This window comes from Syngnathoides biaculeatus, chromosome 21, assembly GCF_019802595.1.
Source record: "Syngnathoides biaculeatus isolate LvHL_M chromosome 21, ASM1980259v1, whole genome shotgun sequence".
Taxonomy (NCBI): domain Eukaryota; kingdom Metazoa; phylum Chordata; class Actinopteri; order Syngnathiformes; family Syngnathidae; genus Syngnathoides; species Syngnathoides biaculeatus.
This window is the reverse complement of record NC_084660.1, coordinates 4747756-4767546: the sequence shown is the minus strand read 5'-3', so window position 1 is coordinate 4767546 and position 19791 is coordinate 4747756. Positions and strand designations below refer to the sequence as shown.

General features: G+C 48.5%; 2 protein-coding genes across 12 annotated transcripts in view; one reads left to right on the top strand and one right to left on the bottom strand.

The window, feature by feature from the left end:
* Positions 1 to 19791, bottom strand: part of focad (focadhesin) — a 369017-nt gene that overhangs the window by 21346 nt on the left and 327880 nt on the right. For 6 of the 11 annotated variants that reach the window (XM_061808831.1, XM_061808830.1, XM_061808832.1 and 3 more), the window contains 5 exons: positions 5684 to 5855; positions 1108 to 1166; positions 683 to 757; positions 305 to 459; positions 147 to 245 (listed from right to left, as the gene is read on the bottom strand). In XM_061808831.1, coding sequence (XP_061664815.1) covers positions 147 to 245; positions 305 to 459; positions 683 to 757; positions 1108 to 1161 — 383 coding nt within the window. In that variant the 5' untranslated portion in view covers positions 1162 to 1166; positions 5684 to 5855. Of the gene's footprint in view, positions 1 to 146; positions 246 to 304; positions 460 to 682; positions 758 to 1107; positions 1167 to 1271; positions 1354 to 2799; positions 4299 to 5683; positions 5856 to 19791 lie in introns of those variants that run through there. The other 5 variants (XR_009793386.1, XM_061808827.1, XM_061808825.1 and 2 more) reach the window with 2 other exon arrangements.
* On the top strand, positions 5852 to 19155 carry stim2b (stromal interaction molecule 2b). The gene is made up of 12 exons (XM_061808848.1): positions 5852 to 6486; positions 12919 to 13049; positions 14312 to 14423; positions 14571 to 14682; positions 14955 to 15070; positions 15148 to 15325; positions 15414 to 15591; positions 15666 to 15827; positions 15892 to 15992; positions 16346 to 16584; positions 16942 to 17122; positions 17599 to 19155. Exons 1-12 carry the CDS (start codon positions 6384 to 6386, stop codon positions 18128 to 18130), a joined length of 2145 nt encoding a protein of 714 aa, XP_061664832.1. The 5' UTR covers positions 5852 to 6383; the 3' UTR covers positions 18131 to 19155.

Below are 19791 nucleotides of genomic sequence, written 5' to 3'. Positions count from 1 at the left end.
TTGTTTTTTATGTGTATGTGTTTTTTTCTTTAAATATATACAATGTTTTACATCCTTTTTATCTCGTCAACCATCAACAGGAATGGCACAAATGATATTTCACAGGACATTAATGAGCCGCGTCAGAGTGGTTGGGTACGACTGACCTGATGCCGTAAGGACAAGCGAAGTCCGCGTCCCGGTCTCGGCGGTCCGCCTGCATCTGTAGCAGCATCCCCACGATTTTAACTAGACCCTGCATGTTCCTGAGGACGGTTTGCATCAAAATCAGCACAACGGCGAGGCACGAATATGTTTTTTGTACCTCGCAGACGGCAGCAAGTTAAGGACGACGTTCAGGACTTGGTGCAGGTCGGCGTGGCCTTGATCCACCAGCAGCACGACGGCATCACAGCAGACCGAACGCACCGCAGCGCAGTCGCTGCAGCACTGCTCCCAGAGAGTCTCCAGCGCAGAGCCCTGACAAAATAACCGCTTGAACTCGCGTGGACCCGTCCGTCCAATTTCTACACCGCTTAACCTGTTCAGGGGGCTCGGCCCGAACGTGCGACACGGGTCGCCCTTCCCATGGGCTCACCGCCAGAGAGAGGGGCCGTAGGGCTCGGGTGCAATGTGACCTCGGCGATCCGATCCCCGGCTACAGAAACATGACGACAGCAATTTCTATTTTGAAGGAATTCACCTGTGTGACCGAATGGCTGATCTGTCCACTCTGGCCTTTCTCTTTAAGCACGGCAGCAACGAGCCTTCGCACCGCCTGCAAAACATCCACATTTTTTTTTTTTTTTTTTTACATTCGAGGACTATTTGAGCCACTCCGAAATTTCTGTGTGAGATAACGTCCAAAGAAATGCGCGGTTTGAAACGTACGATTCCAGCAGGGGATCCAACCATGACAGTGGACTCCCGGATATTTGCGGTTTGGCACTTGTGGATTTACCTATTCATATTTGTTTTTTTGGGTGGGGGAGTACATGCCCACTAATTCAAAGATTTTTTTTTTTTTTTTAAATAACTTTTACCCCCCCAACGTACATCAATTGTGGACTTTTGCTATTCCCCCCGAATTGTGGGGGTCTCCTGTAACCCCACCCAGCCACTCCTCACCTGGGCTTGTATGATGGTGCTCGGGAAGTCAAGTCGCATCTTTAAGGCCTCCATCGTGCCTACAAAAGCAGTAGAAGTTAGTCAAGGGGTGGGTTTGACCCCGCCCTCCCATTGAAAACGCCAATATCAGGTGACAGCCTGTGAAAGACGAGTGATGCGGCCACCTGTCGCCCCGCGCAAAGATTCCGAGGACGGCGGCGCTTGAGGTACACAACGGCGAGGCCTTTGAAAGACGATCCCTGTCTCCTGCAGTCACGTCACATGACATAATCCATCACTACATTATCCGTGACAACAGAACGACGGGACCACCTCAGCTGAATTGGAAGTTAACAATGTATATGCTGGATCTGTTTTAGCGACGGCCGCCAAACGGTTTGCTTGGGGCAGCAGCAGGCGTAAGCTGATATAAACGGTTTAACATTACTAGAAAAAAGCCTGAGCCCAGCACCCACCCAAAACCCGAGCCAACACCCACCCTCCCCCCTCCCCAACTGATAAGCCAGTGTGCTGTACTGTCCAGCACCAGCGTGCCGGCTCCCTGGCTCTCACCACCAAGCGGTTCACGACAAGCGACGTGAGCAGGTAAGTCGACGGCACCTGCTGCAAAATAGCATACCGCGGGGAACAGGACCGATTTCAAAAGCTCCTTTTTGGAGCGTCACGTCAACATCTGTGAAGCTGGACAAGATGCTCAAGGTTCATTCTGCCGTCACGTGTCCCCGGTGTTTTAGATCTGCAATGTAGTTCAGTCAAGCCTCTAAACTTTCGACGCAGTTTCTGCTGCACGTTTTTCATGCCGTCGAACAATATGGACCTCCACCTGCAAAGGTCTGCAGTAGTGACAGAAGGGAGAACAATGCGGCGGCACTTGTTGAGCCAACAGAGCTTTAGAAAGGACACGGCGAGACTTTTGCTGTGCGCACGCCAAACACACAGCACGGTGAGCCACAGCGGCCTCCCCGCACAGATATGATTGGACCTGCTACCGTTAAACATGGGCCAAATCCACCTTCTGTAAGAAATCTTACACCAAGTAATCCATTGACAGAAAACACCTCTAGATAAATTATACATTACTCATCACAAAGGATGTTTTTCAAGCCAAAAATACACAAAAATATTCTTTGAGTCAAATTACACGACATTAACGTGACGTAGCACAACGGGGCACATGCCGCACACATTTAAAAGTTTAAAATGATGAGCACAGAGGCTGCCTGAAGGATGTTTGAAGAAAAAAAAAAACAAAACGGGCGCTTAAACCAACGACGAAGTCAAGCGTATTGTATGCTCTAACGAATATGAATGGAATAAAATAATACTAAATAAAAAATAGAATAATAATAGTTTCAATTTCATTTCTAAATGGGGTCTGTCCATGAATCTATTAAATCTACCGCGGCACCGGTGCACAATGCTGAATTGGGTCTACACGAACATTTGCATCGTTTATTTGAATGTGTTTTTATATTTTTCTGCAAGATGACAGCTCCGCCGAAAACTGGAGCCACGGAAGGCTAATCTGCTAACAGCTACACATGACTATCGACGGGATTCCAATCGGCCCCTTAAGTCGCGCAACATGTTCGTCATGTGCATGCGACACGCGAGATAGCAAATAAAGAGATGAGCGTAGCGCTATTGCAGAGAAATAAAAGTTTCTACTTTGACCGTTTTATACAACTTTACCTCGTCCACAGATTCGCTCGGGCAAGGAAGTACGGTGGGCACCATGGGCCAAAATTTGCACAGGTTCATCCGCGTGCAGTCCCTTCGCCCTTGTGTTCAACGCCCACTTGTGAGTTAAACTCTCCTTGTTCCTTTCGGTTGATTTTTGAATATTCATTTGGCCCTTCTGAAAGCTGCACTTTAGTCTGACAACGGACAAATACACACACACTGTAATTCAATAGATTTTTTTTTTTTTTTAGACCATGTACAGTATCATGTTTATGTTTTTAGACAAGTCTTTAAAAAAAAAAAAAAAAGACTTCAAGACTGTGTCCACAAGGCGGCGCCGACAACTTTCCGATTACGTGGTTTTTTTTTTTTCTTTATTGAACATTAAACAGAACAAAACAATTCAACGCAGAAGACAATTTGCCAGGGGGGGTCAAAGACAAGATTACATTCTACAGAAAAACATGAAATAAACTACACAAATTTACCGTTTTAATGGCTTTTTAGCGTTCAAAGAATTCTTAATGGTATGAATATACTGTCTAGTTTCATTTTGGAAGAAAATAAAACAAGGATTTTTATTTATACACCTACGTTTATGAATATGAAATTTAGCTAGTAAAATTATAAGATTAATCATATAATAGTGTCTGTTTTTAGACGAGGTAAAAGACGTGAAACCAAACAGTATATTTTCAAAACAAAGAGTAAAACTGTTGTCAATAAAAGTAGAAATAAAAATACAAACATCTTTCCAGAAATTATTGGAGACAGGGCAAGACCAAAATGAGTGAAACATTTTCTTCAGGGCAGTTTGAAGAGAAAGAGCAATCACTATCAATTTGTTTTTTAAAACGCTGTAAAATAAATATTTTGGAAGGATAAATTTGATGAATTAACTTAAAAGATACTTCTTTTATTTTGTTGTTAATCATATATCTAGTTGGTAAGATCCAGATTCTTTTCCAGTCAAGATTATGTAATAATTGATTCCAATAAGATGTTATGTGAGGAAGAGACACTATGTCCCGTTGAAATAAAGCACGTATGGAACGATTGTTTTTACGTGTTCTCGAGAAACAAATCCTGCCTACTTCGCTTTTAGATGGATCAAGATGCAAAGGAGCTGGTATTTGGTCCGCTGGGCTTCTAAATAGCAAAGAGACACCAGCAGGAATTGCATTAATGATTATCTTAAATTCGTCCGTAGGGATTAACACATTGTGTTTTGAAATAAATTCTTCATAAGTAAACAGCAAGCCATCGGAATCAAACAGCTGGTGAACCAGTCGTATATTATGAGAAAACCAGGCAGGGTAAAATAAGGATTTGTTTCCGTATGTTATGTCTTTGTTATTCCATATGTAATATCTGTGCGGAGAGAAGTTATGTTTATATATTAAAGACCATGAGAGAAGCATCTGTTTGTGAAAGTTTGATCATTTCAATGGGATTTTTTCAATCTTGTAATTGCACAGTAAAAGAAAATGTAGGCCACCGACTTTAGAGAAGACAAAATTTGGTATGAAATTCCAAATTGAGGAGGGGTCTTTAATGAAGTGCTTCAGCCAATTAATTTTAAAAGTATTATATAATGTTTGAAAGTCTAACAAATTTAGGCCTCCTTTGTCATGAGTATTCATTACAACCAGGACGCCATAAAAGCCAATTGGAAGAAACAACCGCGCTGCATTGTCAACCGGAAGTTATTGAAATGACGCACGTCCTCCTGCGAGCGCCCCCGTTATGGACATAGATCCGTAAAATTGGACGCGAGTCCCTTAAAAAAAAATAAAATAAATTACCAAAAACTTTTTGGTTCATGAATTTTCATCCATCCACCCATTTTCTTTGCCACTTATCCTCACAAGGGTCGCAGGGGAGTGCCAGAGCCTATCGCAGCTGTCATCGTGCAGGAGGCGGGGTACACCCTGAACTGGTCGCCACTCACAATCGCACCTACGGGTAATTTAGAGTGTCCGATTAAAGTTACATATTTTGGGACGCGGGAGGAAACGGGAATTCTCACCCGGAGAAAAGCCACACAGGTGGTGCCTGGATTTGCACGCCAGTTCTCAGAACTGTGAGGCCAACGATGATCCACCGTGCTGCCTTGGATTTTTATTTTGTATTTTAAAAATTCTCTCTATCACTGAACATCAGTGTATTTTGAATTCTTAACAACATGTCCTTTTTTTTTTAAAGACATGTTGATCATTTCTTTATGGATTATTTTTGACTTGTCAAAATTGGAACTCAATATTTAGATCCGTGAAAGAAAGAATTTCATCCATCAACGTAGATTTTTATTGACGGGCTAGAATCTTATCATATCTGAGGATGTCAAAACGAACACGCAGGAAGATCTTCGACAAAAATGATAAAGAATATGAATATTTTTTTTTCACTTCCACTGTCTTGGTATATTTTCAAGTGGTGGTAATTTGCTGGTTGAAGGAGTTGCAAAAAGAAAGAAAGGCACCCTCTGCTGGATGTTCATTAAAGTGCATCTCATGACACAACAAAGTATTTGCACGTCCACATTTTTTCCTAATTGCATGTACCGTTTGATTTATTCACTCTTTCCCCACATTTGCGACATATTTATTCACCGCAGTTGTTTTCACCCCGTTCGGATTTGATTGCGTTTTTGCGCACCGTGATCGCGTCGGCGCAAGCTCCGCCCCGCTACCCCGCCGTCAGCCAATGGCGTCGTGCCATGTTGGGACGCCGCAGCCAATCGGAAGAGGAAACGACGGCGACTGCCTGACCTCCGAAGCATCCGAGCCGCGCGCGAGTGGGCCAGTGACGCAGCTTCGGACGGATCCACGCACAATTGTTCCACACCCCTCCCTCTCCCTCCCCACGCCCCCTCTCCCTTTTCCTCACTCACTTGCTGGGACTTCCGCCCCTGGTCGACGCGCGCGCCCTCCCACGAGCGTGCGCGCGTCCGCCGGCGAACTGGCGGCGATGATGGCATGCGGATCCACTCGTCGCACCGGACCTCTCGAAGCGGACCCACGACGCAAATAGGAAGCTGCAGCTCCTACGTGGTTCCTTCAGACCTGGAGGAGGAAGTAGTTTTTGTCATTGCCATTTTTAAAAAAAATCTCATCATTATTATTATTGGATTTTTTTTTTAAACGGGCGGCTTTTCTGGGGACGAGGGCGCCGACCATCTCCGTGTTTACACTTCATCTTACTGTACGTGGAAGTGAGACACTACTTGGCAACAACTCGCGCAGCCTGCCGTGGGAATTTGACACTTGATTCCACGGATCGGACATTTTTTTTTTTTTGAACAGGGTTTGGTTATTCCTGCATCCAGGCTGCACCCCCCCCCTTCCTCTTTCCATACACGATGAGATGCGTGATATTGTTGACAGTTAATATCATGGGGGAGCCTGTAGCGCGCACCCCCTCTCAAAGTACACGTGAAGGGTCTTAGTTTCAAGCGCGGGACGTTTTGGAACCTCCAAATGTGTGCTCCAGAACCACCGTGTGCAAGTAAATAGCTTCAGAATAGACTGGGTCGGCCCATGATCCGGACACCCGAACCCGCCGTCTGATCTTCTCCCACCTACGCATCCACGATGTGTGCCATCCCCGCGGTGCTGATCGTGCTGCTGCGTGGACTGCTAATCTCCGCGCTGCTGGGCTCCAACTCGGCGGATACTAAAGATGGGGCCACCCCAGGTAAGCATGTGGACTAAGACGCCCCCCCCCCCCCCCCCATACCGGCTTTGTCCCTGCTAACCAAAATGGTCGTCATAGGGAATGCCAGTGAATACCCTCCTGGCTTTCAAGGGTTCAGGATTCCCCCCGCCACAATCGCTATGTACCCCAAAACTAGCCTCGACACCTGCAGATCATTGTAGATACAAAAACCGGGTTGTCACTTAGATACAATCAAAGAACAATACAAATCACCTCAAATTACACGTGTACAAATGTTTCCAAACAAATCCCTTGATAAAAAAGACGAGGGCAAAAGAATTTGGATGTTTTTGTAACCAGAAGGTAACTCGAGCTAGACTCCTCACGTAAGCATTCGGAATGGAACTTTCTGACTCGGTAGTTCGGATTAATTATGACACAAATGGGTAAGAAGAGACGTGTTGGCTCGCCTTCAAGCGTTTATTATCTGTGTCAGCTGGAAAACGGCCACACGAGATCGCTGCCAGGGGACTGACACTTTGACACACGTGAAGGAATCCGAGGACATGGCGGCGGACAGTATTCACTGAGCCCAAGTCTGCTGGACCACACGGCAAACTGACAATCATTTACGACACCTCCTGGAAAGGGTCCACCCGAGGGGGAAGGACACCCCGCGGGCTTCGTCAAGTCACGTCAAAATGGGTGTGACGCAAATATTGGAAGTACAGCGTCCCGCGAACTGTAGCTGACATTTAAAATGCTAATGTTGAAGTGTTGAACATCTAACATTGACAAGAGACTGAAGACGTGAAAACCGGAGAAACCGGACGCCCAACCCTTTGACGGTGTCGAGCAGTCCCTCCTGGATCTCAGACGCCCAAAAAAATGCTTTAGTAAATCATTTTTTCCTCAACAGAACGATGGGCGCGTTTGAATATGCTGCGGCACCACTGAAGTCCGTTTCCTCACAATGCAAAACACCATAGACGGGGGATCACGAACGCAGCATTTTGGTTGCATTTATGCTAAACCTTTAGACGCATTTCAAACAACACTGCTCACATATGTATATTCTTGATCCTCTCCCAAAAACGAGTCACGTCATTGCGGCTCGGTTCTCAACAGTTTTCTGGGGTTCAACAACTCAAGACGAGTTCCGGTGGACGGCGCACGGAGCCGCACAATGGCCATGCGCCTGATCTCGCGCTGGTTGAATTGACGTGAATTGTTGCTAATGCAAATTCCTGGAGAGACCGGCAAGGATTGGTTCTTCTCCCGGTGTGAGACGGGCAAAGTGCTGATCGGTGCCCGGCCTCCCCGCCAGGCCTCTCATTGCGTCAGCTCGCCTTGCGCAGCTGGAGAGGAGAAAGCGAGTCCTCGTGCGCCCCCGGCGGACGTCGTTTTGGTTCCCCAACATTAAAATGTTGTCTTGCGGTGGCACTCAAGAATGATGCGTTTTTGGCCGTGGGATTGATTGGTCTTCGGTAAAGAAGCAACAATCTTCCCTGTGCCCCCTGTTTAGTGGCAACACGAACGTGGTCTCCTCCAGTTTTAATGGTCTTGTGTGTTTAGCCGATTTGACCGAAACAAAGCCCATCCCGGCGGCTTTGGGCCGAATGCACTTCTGAAAAACTGTCATCAGCCTGCAGGATGTTGTTTGCCTGTGATAAGATTGCTAACTTATAAAGGAGTACTTCCTACATGCTGAATGTCGTCGCATGCTGTTTAACCTACGGTTCCTGTTCGAGGTGGGAAGTCAAGTACAAATATTTTCCTCAGGCAGATTTTTCTGACAACCTTTTAAGCGCTACATTTTTGGGGGGGAAAGCATAGCTGTACAATTTACGCTGTTAATTATTTCCGTACTGTCTGCACTTTGTTTTGACCTCGACTGAAATATTGCGGTACTTCTACTTTTACCGGAGTCGGTTATTACACGAGTATTCTGTACTTCCACTTAAACACAGCGTGTGAGTACTTCAGCTACTTCTGGTTTCTGCACTGCGATTTCGGGACCCAGCAGCGATAAGCCAGTCAGGTGTTTCCGTGAGGTCGACATTGCCCTCGTCTCGGCACGAGCGTAGTCTTAATTACTCGTCATATTGAGATGTCACGCCGTCATAAAGTGCGCAAATGTTTTCTAATTGGTTGCTGCGACGGTCAACGTCGTGCTCGGTACAACTGAGGTTGCCGACTCGTCTGTTCTGCGTCCCCGCCGAAGGTGGACAGCTGCCACTCCAGTCCTCGGGCTCCAGATTTAATTCGAGCTAACGAGGCCCCAAAGCGCACCCCTTGGAGAGTATTTATAAAAGTTACTGCTGAAGTTTTCCCTACTTCTTTTCCACCGGGCTGCTGACTAATGCCGACTTCCCACGCGGTAATTCTGTTGTTCTCAGGTTTCGGGGAGATGATAGTAAGTCACAGAGAGTGGACGACAACGGCCAACATCAGTGTGGCGCTATCGGGCTGCTCGGCGTCTCAACGCGGCAGCGCCTCGACGCAGTAGCGCAGCACCCTGTTGTCGCCCACACGTGAAAGGTGTTTATCTCCAGTTGGCCAAGGGCTCGGGCACTTGGCTGCCTGAGCCCTTGGCGGTGGAAGTGACCTACACCGTCAGTCCAAAACCGTCAAGTACATTCCAAGAAAAGAAAGTTTATTCTTCGGGTAAATTATACGTGGGATGCGCTCTCTGAAAAGGAGACAATCTTCGTGGGCAGTATGGAAAGCCGAACTGCGTAGTAAGATGGAGAGAAAACGCATGGACGGCGATATCTCACAATACCAATTCCGCATTTGTCGTTGTCATTTATGAAATACGACTTTGTAATGCCACCTGTTCGTCGGCTCCCTCAATCAGCTCTTGCCCTGTGGTGTGTGGGATTGTCGAGACCCGTCACCCTAAGACGGGAAGAATCCCAAGCTGCGCCCTTCACGGACACCTGAGGCTGTCCTCGTGGCTGCTCTCTTCTTGCGTGGAACTTCCGGTCTCGTGCGTAATGTCACTTCCAACCTAGCCTCAGATACTTTGTGCGAAGGTTCAGTCGGCTCCAGTGCGTCAGGGACTTTCCGGTTGTGCCGGCCTCGCGACGGGGGGTGGAAGGTGTTGGATTTCTTCTGCATGCCGTGAGTCACTGTTAATGATCTGACCCGTGCTCCGAGCAAAGCAGGTCAACAAGCGCAGAGCTGAAAGCCGGCCCTGGCAGTCTATGTTTGACGGTGACCATCTCAGTATTTGTAAGGGGACTCTGCTACAGCTCAACTCCCATCTGTGTTCTGGATCTAAGTTGCTATGGTGAGAAGAGTCCTGATGGTTCCATCTTTGCCTCTCCATTTTCATTGCGGGCTCTCCCTTTGAACTTTTCCAAAATGGACCACTGTACGGACATGAATGCACTCTTTTACAGCAACTGGGCCAATAGAATGAACGGGAAAAGGGTTTCTAAAGTTTCCCCAGAAAGACTGGACTCGACCGATCCCACGTGCGCTCGATAAACTCGACTACTGGTTGGCGGAGATCCCCGTCCCAAGTTGTCGTCAGTTGTGCTCACACGCATTCATTCACTGGTGGTCAAATTGCAAAAAAAGCATCCGAACAAAGAAGCCGACTGTTCTTGGTGTTCCCGGCGACTTCACGCCTCGGCTCACTGCGCTATTCCGACAATGTGATCCAACTGGATTTGTATATGAACAAGTCCAATCTAATGAAGTCTCCCTTTACTTGGCACAATTTCAGTTCTTTCTTTATTCATTTACTCTCAACCCTAACCCTAACCCTAGCCACCTACATGCAGTCTTGCCACGCCGTCCGTCCTGTAACTCAAAGCCAAATTGTGGGGGGCTTATTCAAATGTTCCGCAGAACCCTGTGTCTCCTTTTCTGGAAGTTTTTGGCTAAGACCTAACCCTCAAGTTAAACCCCCCTCTCCCTTTTCATTTTTCCCCTTCGAAAAGGGCCAAGAAAGGATTAAGTGATGATATAACGGAGGTTCTCGGCACTCATAGGTCCCAGAGGGAAAGCGCCACCCAATGCTTTCCTGGTCGAATCCACGTGGAAATGACACGTCGCGTCAGCTTTGCGTTGAGACAAGCTTCGGTTTCCACTTGATCTCGAGTGGAGTTGGGTTTTTTCGCAACCAGTCAACGCAACAAAGGTAAACACGCAAACGCCTTCTTCCGGTCAGCTTCTTTTCGTCGAGTATCTGACATACTCCCTCGCTCGTCCTGGAATACTTCACCTTCAAAGAAAAACACTGTCAGTAGTGCGACGGGAAGAAGGAACGCTCAAAACTAATTTTATGAACCTCTGTGCATTTGCTGGACCCAAAGTTTTTGGCTCGGGACTGATCACCTTGAGCGTTTGATAGCTAAAACCTCAGCGAGACGCTGTATTTTGTGGAGAAAAAAAAAAAAAATTAAAATAAAGGAAAAACCAACAGAAGCAACCTTCAAATTGAAATGTCTTACAAGGAGGCTGACAGCACTTTTGTTCCCGGATTCTTTTGAATCACTTTTGTGACGGCTCGCCAAGTGAATTACTGCCGACTGCTGTTGCGGGCTGAACATCTGCTTGTGTGTAAGCGAGGGAGACCTCTGCCATTGTTGAGCTCTTACATCCTGACAAAAAGGAGGCTGGCATGTTAAAAATAACCCAGTGCTTTCCAATTTTGTTTTGATTTTTGCACAAGCGGCCGGCCTCCCCCTCCCGGAATGTTAAGGACTCACTCGCAGTGGCTTCCTGTCAAATAGTTCCTCACAAACCGTCCCACAGCACACAAAAGAGAGAGGACACCTGGGAAGGCTCGTGCTGTCGCCGTCGTGACTGAACACTGTCACTTTTTTTTTTTTTTTTTTAATATCTCGGGATTATCTTTATTCTTAAGATTCAGAAGCTACTTAAGGAAGAGTTTGGCGTGCGGGCAGAACAGAACTAGGGCAGCGATACAAAATAACAGTTGTGAAGATTGTAAAATAAGTAAAATTTTTTTTTTTTGTTCCCCATTCTACATTTGAAAAGATTTTGCAGGTGTCTCTATGAAAAGGTCCACCATTCTTTGGACAGAAAGGATTCAAGAATTACGGCAGATCTGGGGCACCCGAGCGAACCACTCCCTACCGTTACAGGGCCAACGAGCCTTCGTTGGTCATCGCGGCGTGGAAACGACAAAATTGTCCAGAGTCTGGCGAGGAGAGTCGGAGTCAGTCATGGATGCGGCACTTTTCTGACATTCGACCCAACTATTTGGGTATCATTAAACCTGGACTAACTTCATGTCCTGACAAACAGTAACTGGGATGTGGCTTCGTCCCAGTGTGTGTAACCGACCCCCAAAGCTTGTGTCCCTGTCTGGCTAGCAAAGCAAATCCAGCATTAAACATTATGTAACGCTAACATTTAGTGCAGGCGGCCCGATATCATGTGAAGGAGCCTCATTGTGTAACAGCCCCTGCTACTGTCGGGCAAACTATTTTGTCGGTTTCGGTATCATCCGTTTTAGCTCCATTGATGCCAGCCTCGTGCAAACTTGGCCACTTGTGCCCTTAATTTTGGTCAACACCAGAGGCCGATATTGGCCTGAGGTTCATAGGACTGTGGGGAAGATGAAGGATCTGGGGAGGTTCGTCGCGCTTTCAAACACGCACGAATACAAATGTGCTCGCTATTTCATGGATTTCATCTATTGCGGTGTTGATGGGATAAACGTATATGGCGCTCGGGTGCCCTGGGCTCATTGTACAAACCCCCTCAAAAAATGTGTGGTCTCTATCTTGACTTTTGAAACTGAAAACAATCCATGTGTCTCCTTGTGTGCGCAAAGTGAACCTGGCATGTCTCACCAAACGGTTGACTGGGGGGGGGGGGGGGAGATGCCCGACAATATAATATTGACACAAAACGGTGACGAAGGAGAGGCCTGAAGGCAAATGAATGTCCCCTTACGCAAATGGAAGCGCGTGAATCCCTACGTTACGCAAGGTCTTAGGACAAACGTGACGGCTGAACGAGGTGCGCGCACTCCCCGAGTAAAGGATTCCGAGGATGAAGTCCGTCGGCGCGGTGCCGCTTTTTGACATGTTTGAAAAATGTGCTTCCTATGACGGACTGACTTTAAGGCGGGCTCCTCTTCGGACAACCGAGGTTTTGCGGTTCTGTTTGACCCTGTTACAGTTGAACGCTCCTCTGCAAGGTACGCCGTCTTCACGCTCAAAAGCAGCTCCATGTTGCGCACTGTACGGTACATGTAAAATTTGCGGTTCAATTATGACGCCGTAATATCGCCGATTCAATCGAGGTGTTATGCGGATTGTTCTGGGAAACAAAAACTCTTCAAATACGTTCTCCTGCAACAGGTATTCCAAAAGTTTTTTCTTCTCAGCTGGCAAACTGATAAGAACGGATAGCACTGTAAATAATTGTTGGCTTCCTAACTCGGGAAGGACCGACCTGAGCTACCGGTTTCTCCCCGTCTAGATCCGTGCCTCCTGGTCGTCCCCCCGTGCGCGGGCGACGCCGACCGCTTCAGCCTGGTGGCCTTGCGCCACATCCACAAAGAGCTGGACGACGACAACGACGGCGGCATCGAGGTCAACGAGAGCGTGGAGGTGAGGCTCGCAAGGACCCTCGCGGAATCAGGAGAGTGCGTCGGTGCCGGCGCTGGCGAGGACGCCAAGCTGAATCCGATCTTTCTCCGCGACTGCACGGGCTACGACAGTAATACAGTTGCGTACTAGGCCCAAGTGTTTATCAGGCAAAGCTCTTTTGTTAAACGATATTATAGGCTTGTGCGGTGCGGCACGCAGAACCATCAACCGAAAGGTTGCGTTCGCAATGCAAATGCTTTGCTTTTCATTTGCGGTTTTTTTTGGGCTAGCGGTATGGCTGACATCCGAGAGGTCGCAGTCCCCACGTTGGCCTCCGGCGTATAAGTATCGGACGTGCTTTTAAGGAGCCCGGCCCCATCGCATCTTTGCGAAGTCGATGTTGACTGGTCCAGGTACTCAGGAATTCAACGTTTTAGCTCATTTCGCAACATTTCACCGCCGCGCTGCACGCATTTCAATTTGAGTTTATTTGCAGACTCGCAAAGCAAACTCCCCAAAGGCCCATTTGGCCACCCCGAAGCTTTGATCAAACTGTTAGCGCCTGTCTCATCAGCCTGAAGCAACACCAACCGCAACCTCTTGATGATTATTTATAGTCTCGGAATTGTGACACGTATTTAGTGTAATGTGGCTACTCGTCCCATCCAGCCGGTTTTCTTTGCGATGAGACTTTTGTGTGCTGTTCACGTTTGCTGGCATTTTGTCATCTTGGCGAGGTCGCCCGAAGCCACGAGGGAATTATTTGCACCAGCTAGTTAAATACGCGTTCGTGCCACACCTGAGGGTTAGGTCGTCCCACGATTGGCAAACCCAAGGATGGCATTCAAGGATAGCCAGATACAGAGCTGCTGGTCTTGCGCAGAGACATTAACATTTAGTTAAACACTTTCCTTCCTGCAATGCTACAATTAAGGGCAAAAGATATATCCCGGCATTTCTTTTTTTTTTTTTTTTTTTCCCCCTTTTTGTGGCTGAGACTTCTCTTGACGACCGTGAAGTGCTCAGCCGTCAAGTCGGAGAGTGAACACAAACGCGGGTGGAAGTGGAGCTCTCGCTCGCTTTTCAGAGTCCCTAAAAGGGAAGAAAAAAAAAAAAAGACGAGGAATAAAAGTGTGTGTGTGTGTGAGTGCCTGCGAGAGAGAACAATCGGCCACACACGTCTGTAGTATTGTCACACACGTACACATACAATAACGGAGGATAAACGTGAAACGACACCCCCCCCCCCCCCGCGCTGAATGTGACATGTCTTTTTTCCTCAGTTTATAATAGAAGACATGAAGCAGCATCAGACCAACAAGCACAGCAACCTGCACCGCGAGGACCAACACATCACCGTGGAGGAGCTTTGGAAGGGCTGGAAGACCTCAGAAGGCAAATATCAAATTTTCCTCTCACAATGCACACACACACACGCAATCGGAGAAGGCTGTAAACATGGAAACTCTTTGTAGTTTTCACAACCGCGATCATACACACGATCGTAGTCGTGTGACTTTTTGTGTGTGTCCGTCCCGTCAGTCCACAACTGGACGGTGGAAGACACGGTACAGTGGTTGAAGGAGTCGGTGGAGCTGCCCCAGTATGAAAAAAACTTCCGGGATTTCCACGTCACCGGCAACACGCTCCCACGGTTGGTAGTCCCTTTCGCTTTTGCCGCCAAATCTCTTGCGTTTGCTGTGCAAGAACGCGACTTTGTCTTACTAAGACCGTGTTTGCGAAAAGGCAGCACAGAGGGATGGACGCGGGCCTTGCAGATTTCGCTGCGGCCTGAAATAGGCCAGTCTTGAACCGAGAAATATGAAATATGAACACGTCTGTCTTGTCGTCCTGAGCGGGGATGTTGAAAGCTTTGGTGTCACATCGGCCGACTGACGGAACTTTTTCTGCCGGTGACCGTCGCAGCATCGCCGCAAACGAGCCGTCGTTCCTGTCCGTGCAGCTCAAAGTGTCAGACCAGCGACACAAACAAAAACTCAACCTGAAGGCTCTCGACGCGGTCCTTTTCGGCCCCCCGCTGCGTAAGTACGCGCCTTGCGTGGACTTTGCCGGACGTGGCCTGGCAAATGCTTCCGACGTGCAGCACTCTTTCCCTCAGGTCCGCAACACAACTGGACGAAAGACTTCGTCCTCACGATCTCCATCGTGATCGGCGTGGGCGGCTGCTGGTTTGCCTACGCGCAGAACAAGTCCAGCAAGGTGCACGTCTCCCAGATGATGAAGGATCTGGAGAGCCTGCAGAACGCCGAGCAAAGCCTCCTCGACCTGCAAAGTCGGTAAGCGAGAGAAAAGACAAAGACAGCCCCAAACATCACGGTGGCTTGAAAGCGTTGCAGATATTCTAACGGGGATCCTTCTGCTCAGTTTGGAAAAGGCTCAGGAAGAAAACCGGACAGTCATTGTGGAGAAGCAGAATCTGGAGCAGAAGATGAGGGACGAGATCACCGGAGCCAAGAAGGAGGCCCATCGACTTCGGGACCTACGAGAGGGCGCCGAATGCGAGCTCAGTCGCCTCAAATACGCAGAAGAGGAGCTTGTGCAGGTGAAGCCCGACACCAGGCCACCGACAGACTCTTGGGGCACCTTCCTTAACCCAAATCCGTACGTGCCGCGTAGGTCCGAAAGGCCCTCAAGCGAGCCGAGAAGGAGATTCAGTCTGAGCGCTCGCTGCCCGAAGCTCTGCAGAAGTGGCTCCAGCTCACGCACGAGGTGGAAGTTCAGTACTACAACATCAAGAAGCAGAGCGCTGAGCTACAACTCTGCGTCGCCAAGGACGAGGTAACCGGAGTTTTCTTTTTCTTCCTTGACTACCGTTTCCAAATCTTTCGATTTCGGACTGCAGGCGGAGAAAATCAAAAAGAAGAGAAGTTCTGTGTTTGGAACTCTCCACGTCGCACACAGTTCCTCGCTGGATGAGGTGGACCACAAGATACTCGAGGCAAAGTAAGTCTGCGAAAAAAAAAAAAAGAAAAAAATCTTCCAAAATCAACTGCGCGTACTCCAGTACACCAACATCCTTCCACGTCAAAATAAAGTACATATGAGTAAATGTTTTAGAACGCACAAAAATTAGTTTTAAATGTTCCCGTGTCGAGTTGTGGGGAAAGTGAAGTCAGAATATTTGCAGCTTGGAGGCACAAACTAATCTGCAAGCAATTGAGACTAAAAGTGTTAGTATAGGCCTATGTGTGCCACAAGATGGCACCAAATGTCTCCCCTTGTCAAAACGAAGCTCCTCAATTCACTTCAATAGTTCCTTGGCAAGCTGTTGTTTTTTTTTTTTTTTTTGTCTTGAGGAAATCCTTGTCAGAGGTGACGGCGTGCCTGAGGGAGCGCTTGCACCGCTGGCAGCAGATCGAAAGGCTCTGCGGCTTCCCCGTGGTCAACAACTCGGGGCTGCCGAGTCTGACGGCCAGCCTCTACTCTGACCACAGCTGGGTGGTGATGCCGCGCGTCTCCGTCCCGCCGTACCCAATCGCCGGCGGCGTGGACGACCTGGACGAGGACACGCCTCCTATCGCTCCCCAATTCACAGGTGGGCGGGCGGGCATCGGGAATAAGTACATTGCCAACGCTTTGGGGGGGAAAGTCGCATTGTGGGATGTGGCGGCCACAGGAGTTAGCCATAGCCGTACGTGGATGATGTAAATTCCGCCGTTGGGAACACTACTTCAAAAAGAGGTCAAGCGTGCTTGCTCCAAGCTGTTGATGAACCAAACTACAATACTTTGCTTTCCAAAAGTGTGGTAGCTTAATGCTAAAAATAAAATGCCATAGATGGGCTAAGCCAAAGCTACTAGCATCACTATCCCGGTAGTTTTAAGTTTCATCCCATACATACGACTTTAATGTGTCCGATACGCCATCCTTTTTTTTTTTTTTTTTTTTTAAGCAAACTTGATGCGGCCCCCGCTGACGCGCAACAGCAGCGCGTGCCGCTCCCGCCGGAGCCTCATGTGCTCGTCCTCCGCGATGTCCCCGGACCCCGACCTGTTGTCCGTGGCCGGCTCGCCCATCTCCTTTCACCTCGAGGCGGACGACGAATTTGTCACGTTCGGCTCGGACCGGAAGGGGTACGTACACCTTTGGAGAAGAATTTTCTCACATTTACAGCAGAGGGCAAACTTTTTGGGCCCCGAGGACCTTTTCGCGGGGAGACGTTTCCAATAAATGCGATGCAAATTATTGATACCTGCTCCAATTGAATTAAATTCAATACTTAATGATCGTCACTAACCGTAGGGCAACAAAAATCATTCATCGAGGCCCAAGCACAAAGTGAGCGAATGACGGATACGAATTACGGTTCTTGAATGTCATACCGTGTTCGAATTGACCCCCATGTCGAGTAAGGATGGAGTCTTTGGTTTGTCTGCTTGCCAGTCCCCAATTTCTAATAATACGACCTAGCTGATTACTTACTAGAAATTATATCGCGGACCCAGGGCAAGGGCTTGCGGCGTACCCCGGTTTGAGAACCTCTGACAGCAAAGAGGGGCGTACTTTGTGACTTTTTTTTTTTTTTTCTGCCCGGCTCCTCATCTCCTAGGGACACCGCCCAGGAGGGCAACCCCGACACGGACACTCAGAACTCCCCAGCGGGTCGCAAGCCGCCGCACAACCCCTGCTTGGTGACCCTGGACGGCTCGTACCGCAAGATTTCCTGCGAGGAAATGCTGCCGTTCAACCGGAGCCAGGAGTTCCCCACGTGCACCGGCGGGGACTCCACCCCGCCTCCTTTGCCCCCCGCAATGGCCACCACCCCCTCGGGCCCGCCGTCCACCTCGCCGTCGCCGGACCTAACCCGGACCACGCCGCAGACTCGGGCCGTCGCATCTCCGTCGGGGAGGGCCACGTATAACGGCATCCTGGAGAAGTCGTACAGTTTTGGCGCCTTGCCCGCCGGCATTCTGCCCTCCGTGGGCCGCTACCCGTCCCTCACCTCCCTGGACTCGGAGGGTCGGAGCGTGGGCCGGGAGTACAAGCTCCTGAGCACCTCCTCCCAGGACTCCAGTGACAACGGAGAGAAAGTCAAGCGCTCCACCTCCAAAATCAAAAGCTTATTTAAGAAAAAAAAATAAAACTCGCAGAGAAAGAAGTCAAACAAGGACGTCACTGTGAGCTCGACCAGCTCTTCACCATAAACCGCAGAATGTAGCTCAGTCCGCTCGCCCCAGATTGGCGGCCATATTTTTTCACAAATGCCTTCCCAAAGGCCAAACGTCACGCCGCAACTGAAGCAAGCACACAACGGCACACTCCTTGACAAAAAAAAAAGAAAAAAAAAAAGGTGGGAATATTCAACCCCCCCCCCCCGCGCCACATGATTTATGATTCGGGCTGCTCCTGGCTCGTTGTTACATCACAGTGGTGGAAAAAAAAAAAAAAAAAAAGAAGAGATAAACGCCGATCCGGCAAAACGATTTGTTGCACTCCTTCCTGATATTTTGGGAATCTAAAAAGTGAAAAATCCATAAAGGTCGCATGACGCCACTTTAACGTTGACACCCGATATACACACTTTTCTACTGTTTTGATTTGATCGATTTCAGCGTGTGTGTGTGTGTGTGAGGTTCCTGAAGTTGTTGTCTGGTACTACTCGATTGACCGAGCCTTCTCTGCGCCGCCGAAGGCGACCCGGCTTTCCGTTTCCTCCAGATTGCCATCAAGGTGTCGGATAATTCTTCATGTCGAGGACACACGGCTGCCAGGAAGTGTGTCTGTGCTGTGATGATGGTGCGTCTGTATCAGACACCTTTAAATTTGCTTCCCGTAACTAGCCCAGAAAAAAAAAAGGCAATATGGACCTCCTCGTGTGATGACGTCAAATAGCTCCCGCCTCACACGTTACCTCCGTGCCGTTGACGGGCCAAGCGGCGGCGCGGTGCTCGATGCGGTTTACGAGGTGTGGGCACCGGATGACGAATCAATGCAATTATTAAGATTATTTGATATGGACTAAAGAGCGCACAAAGGAAGGAAAAAGTCCGAACTGTAAGGTTGGGAAAAATGTTGACGACACACTTGTGTTTTTGAGAACATTTTTGTGCGTGAATATTTGCATACTGTTGAAGAATTAATAATAATAAATAAAAAACAAAGTGGCAATGGCAATGCTCACGAGTTGTTTTTGCGTCAGCTTCCGGAAACGACGAGAAAAGCGTCGAATCGACGACGTTCTCCTGTGGTGTTCAGTGGTCGGCCGCATACGTCGCCCCTCGCCCCAAAGACAGCTGGGATAGACGGGGGGCCCACCCGTGACCCTTCATGCCAGAGTAAACATCTTATTGCATTTATTACCGTTTTATTACATTTCCAGCAATATAGAAGACAAATCAAGTCACAAGTCTTTTTCCATTGTTTTGTTTAAATAATTTGTCCCTAGAACCAAGTGCAGAATTTGGCGGTGAACACCGCGTGCACTCGGGTCGCCCCGTCACGCAAGCTATCCGAATGCAAAGCACTGCATCACCTCTCTCACGCGGAGGAAACATCACCATGGCAACCCACAGCCCGACACGCACTTTTTGTCTCAGGGCAGCCGCACCATCACTTGATCAATAAAGTGATGGTGATGGAAGCCCCCCCCCCTGTTGATGGCTCATCAATTCGCAGCGGCGACATCTGCCGGTGATGAATGAATGCATCATTGGGGGGGGGGGGGGCACACGTTGCGTTTGCATGTCATAGCCACACGGTGGCGGCAGAGTATCAGGTTAACTTCCAATTTGTGATCGTATTC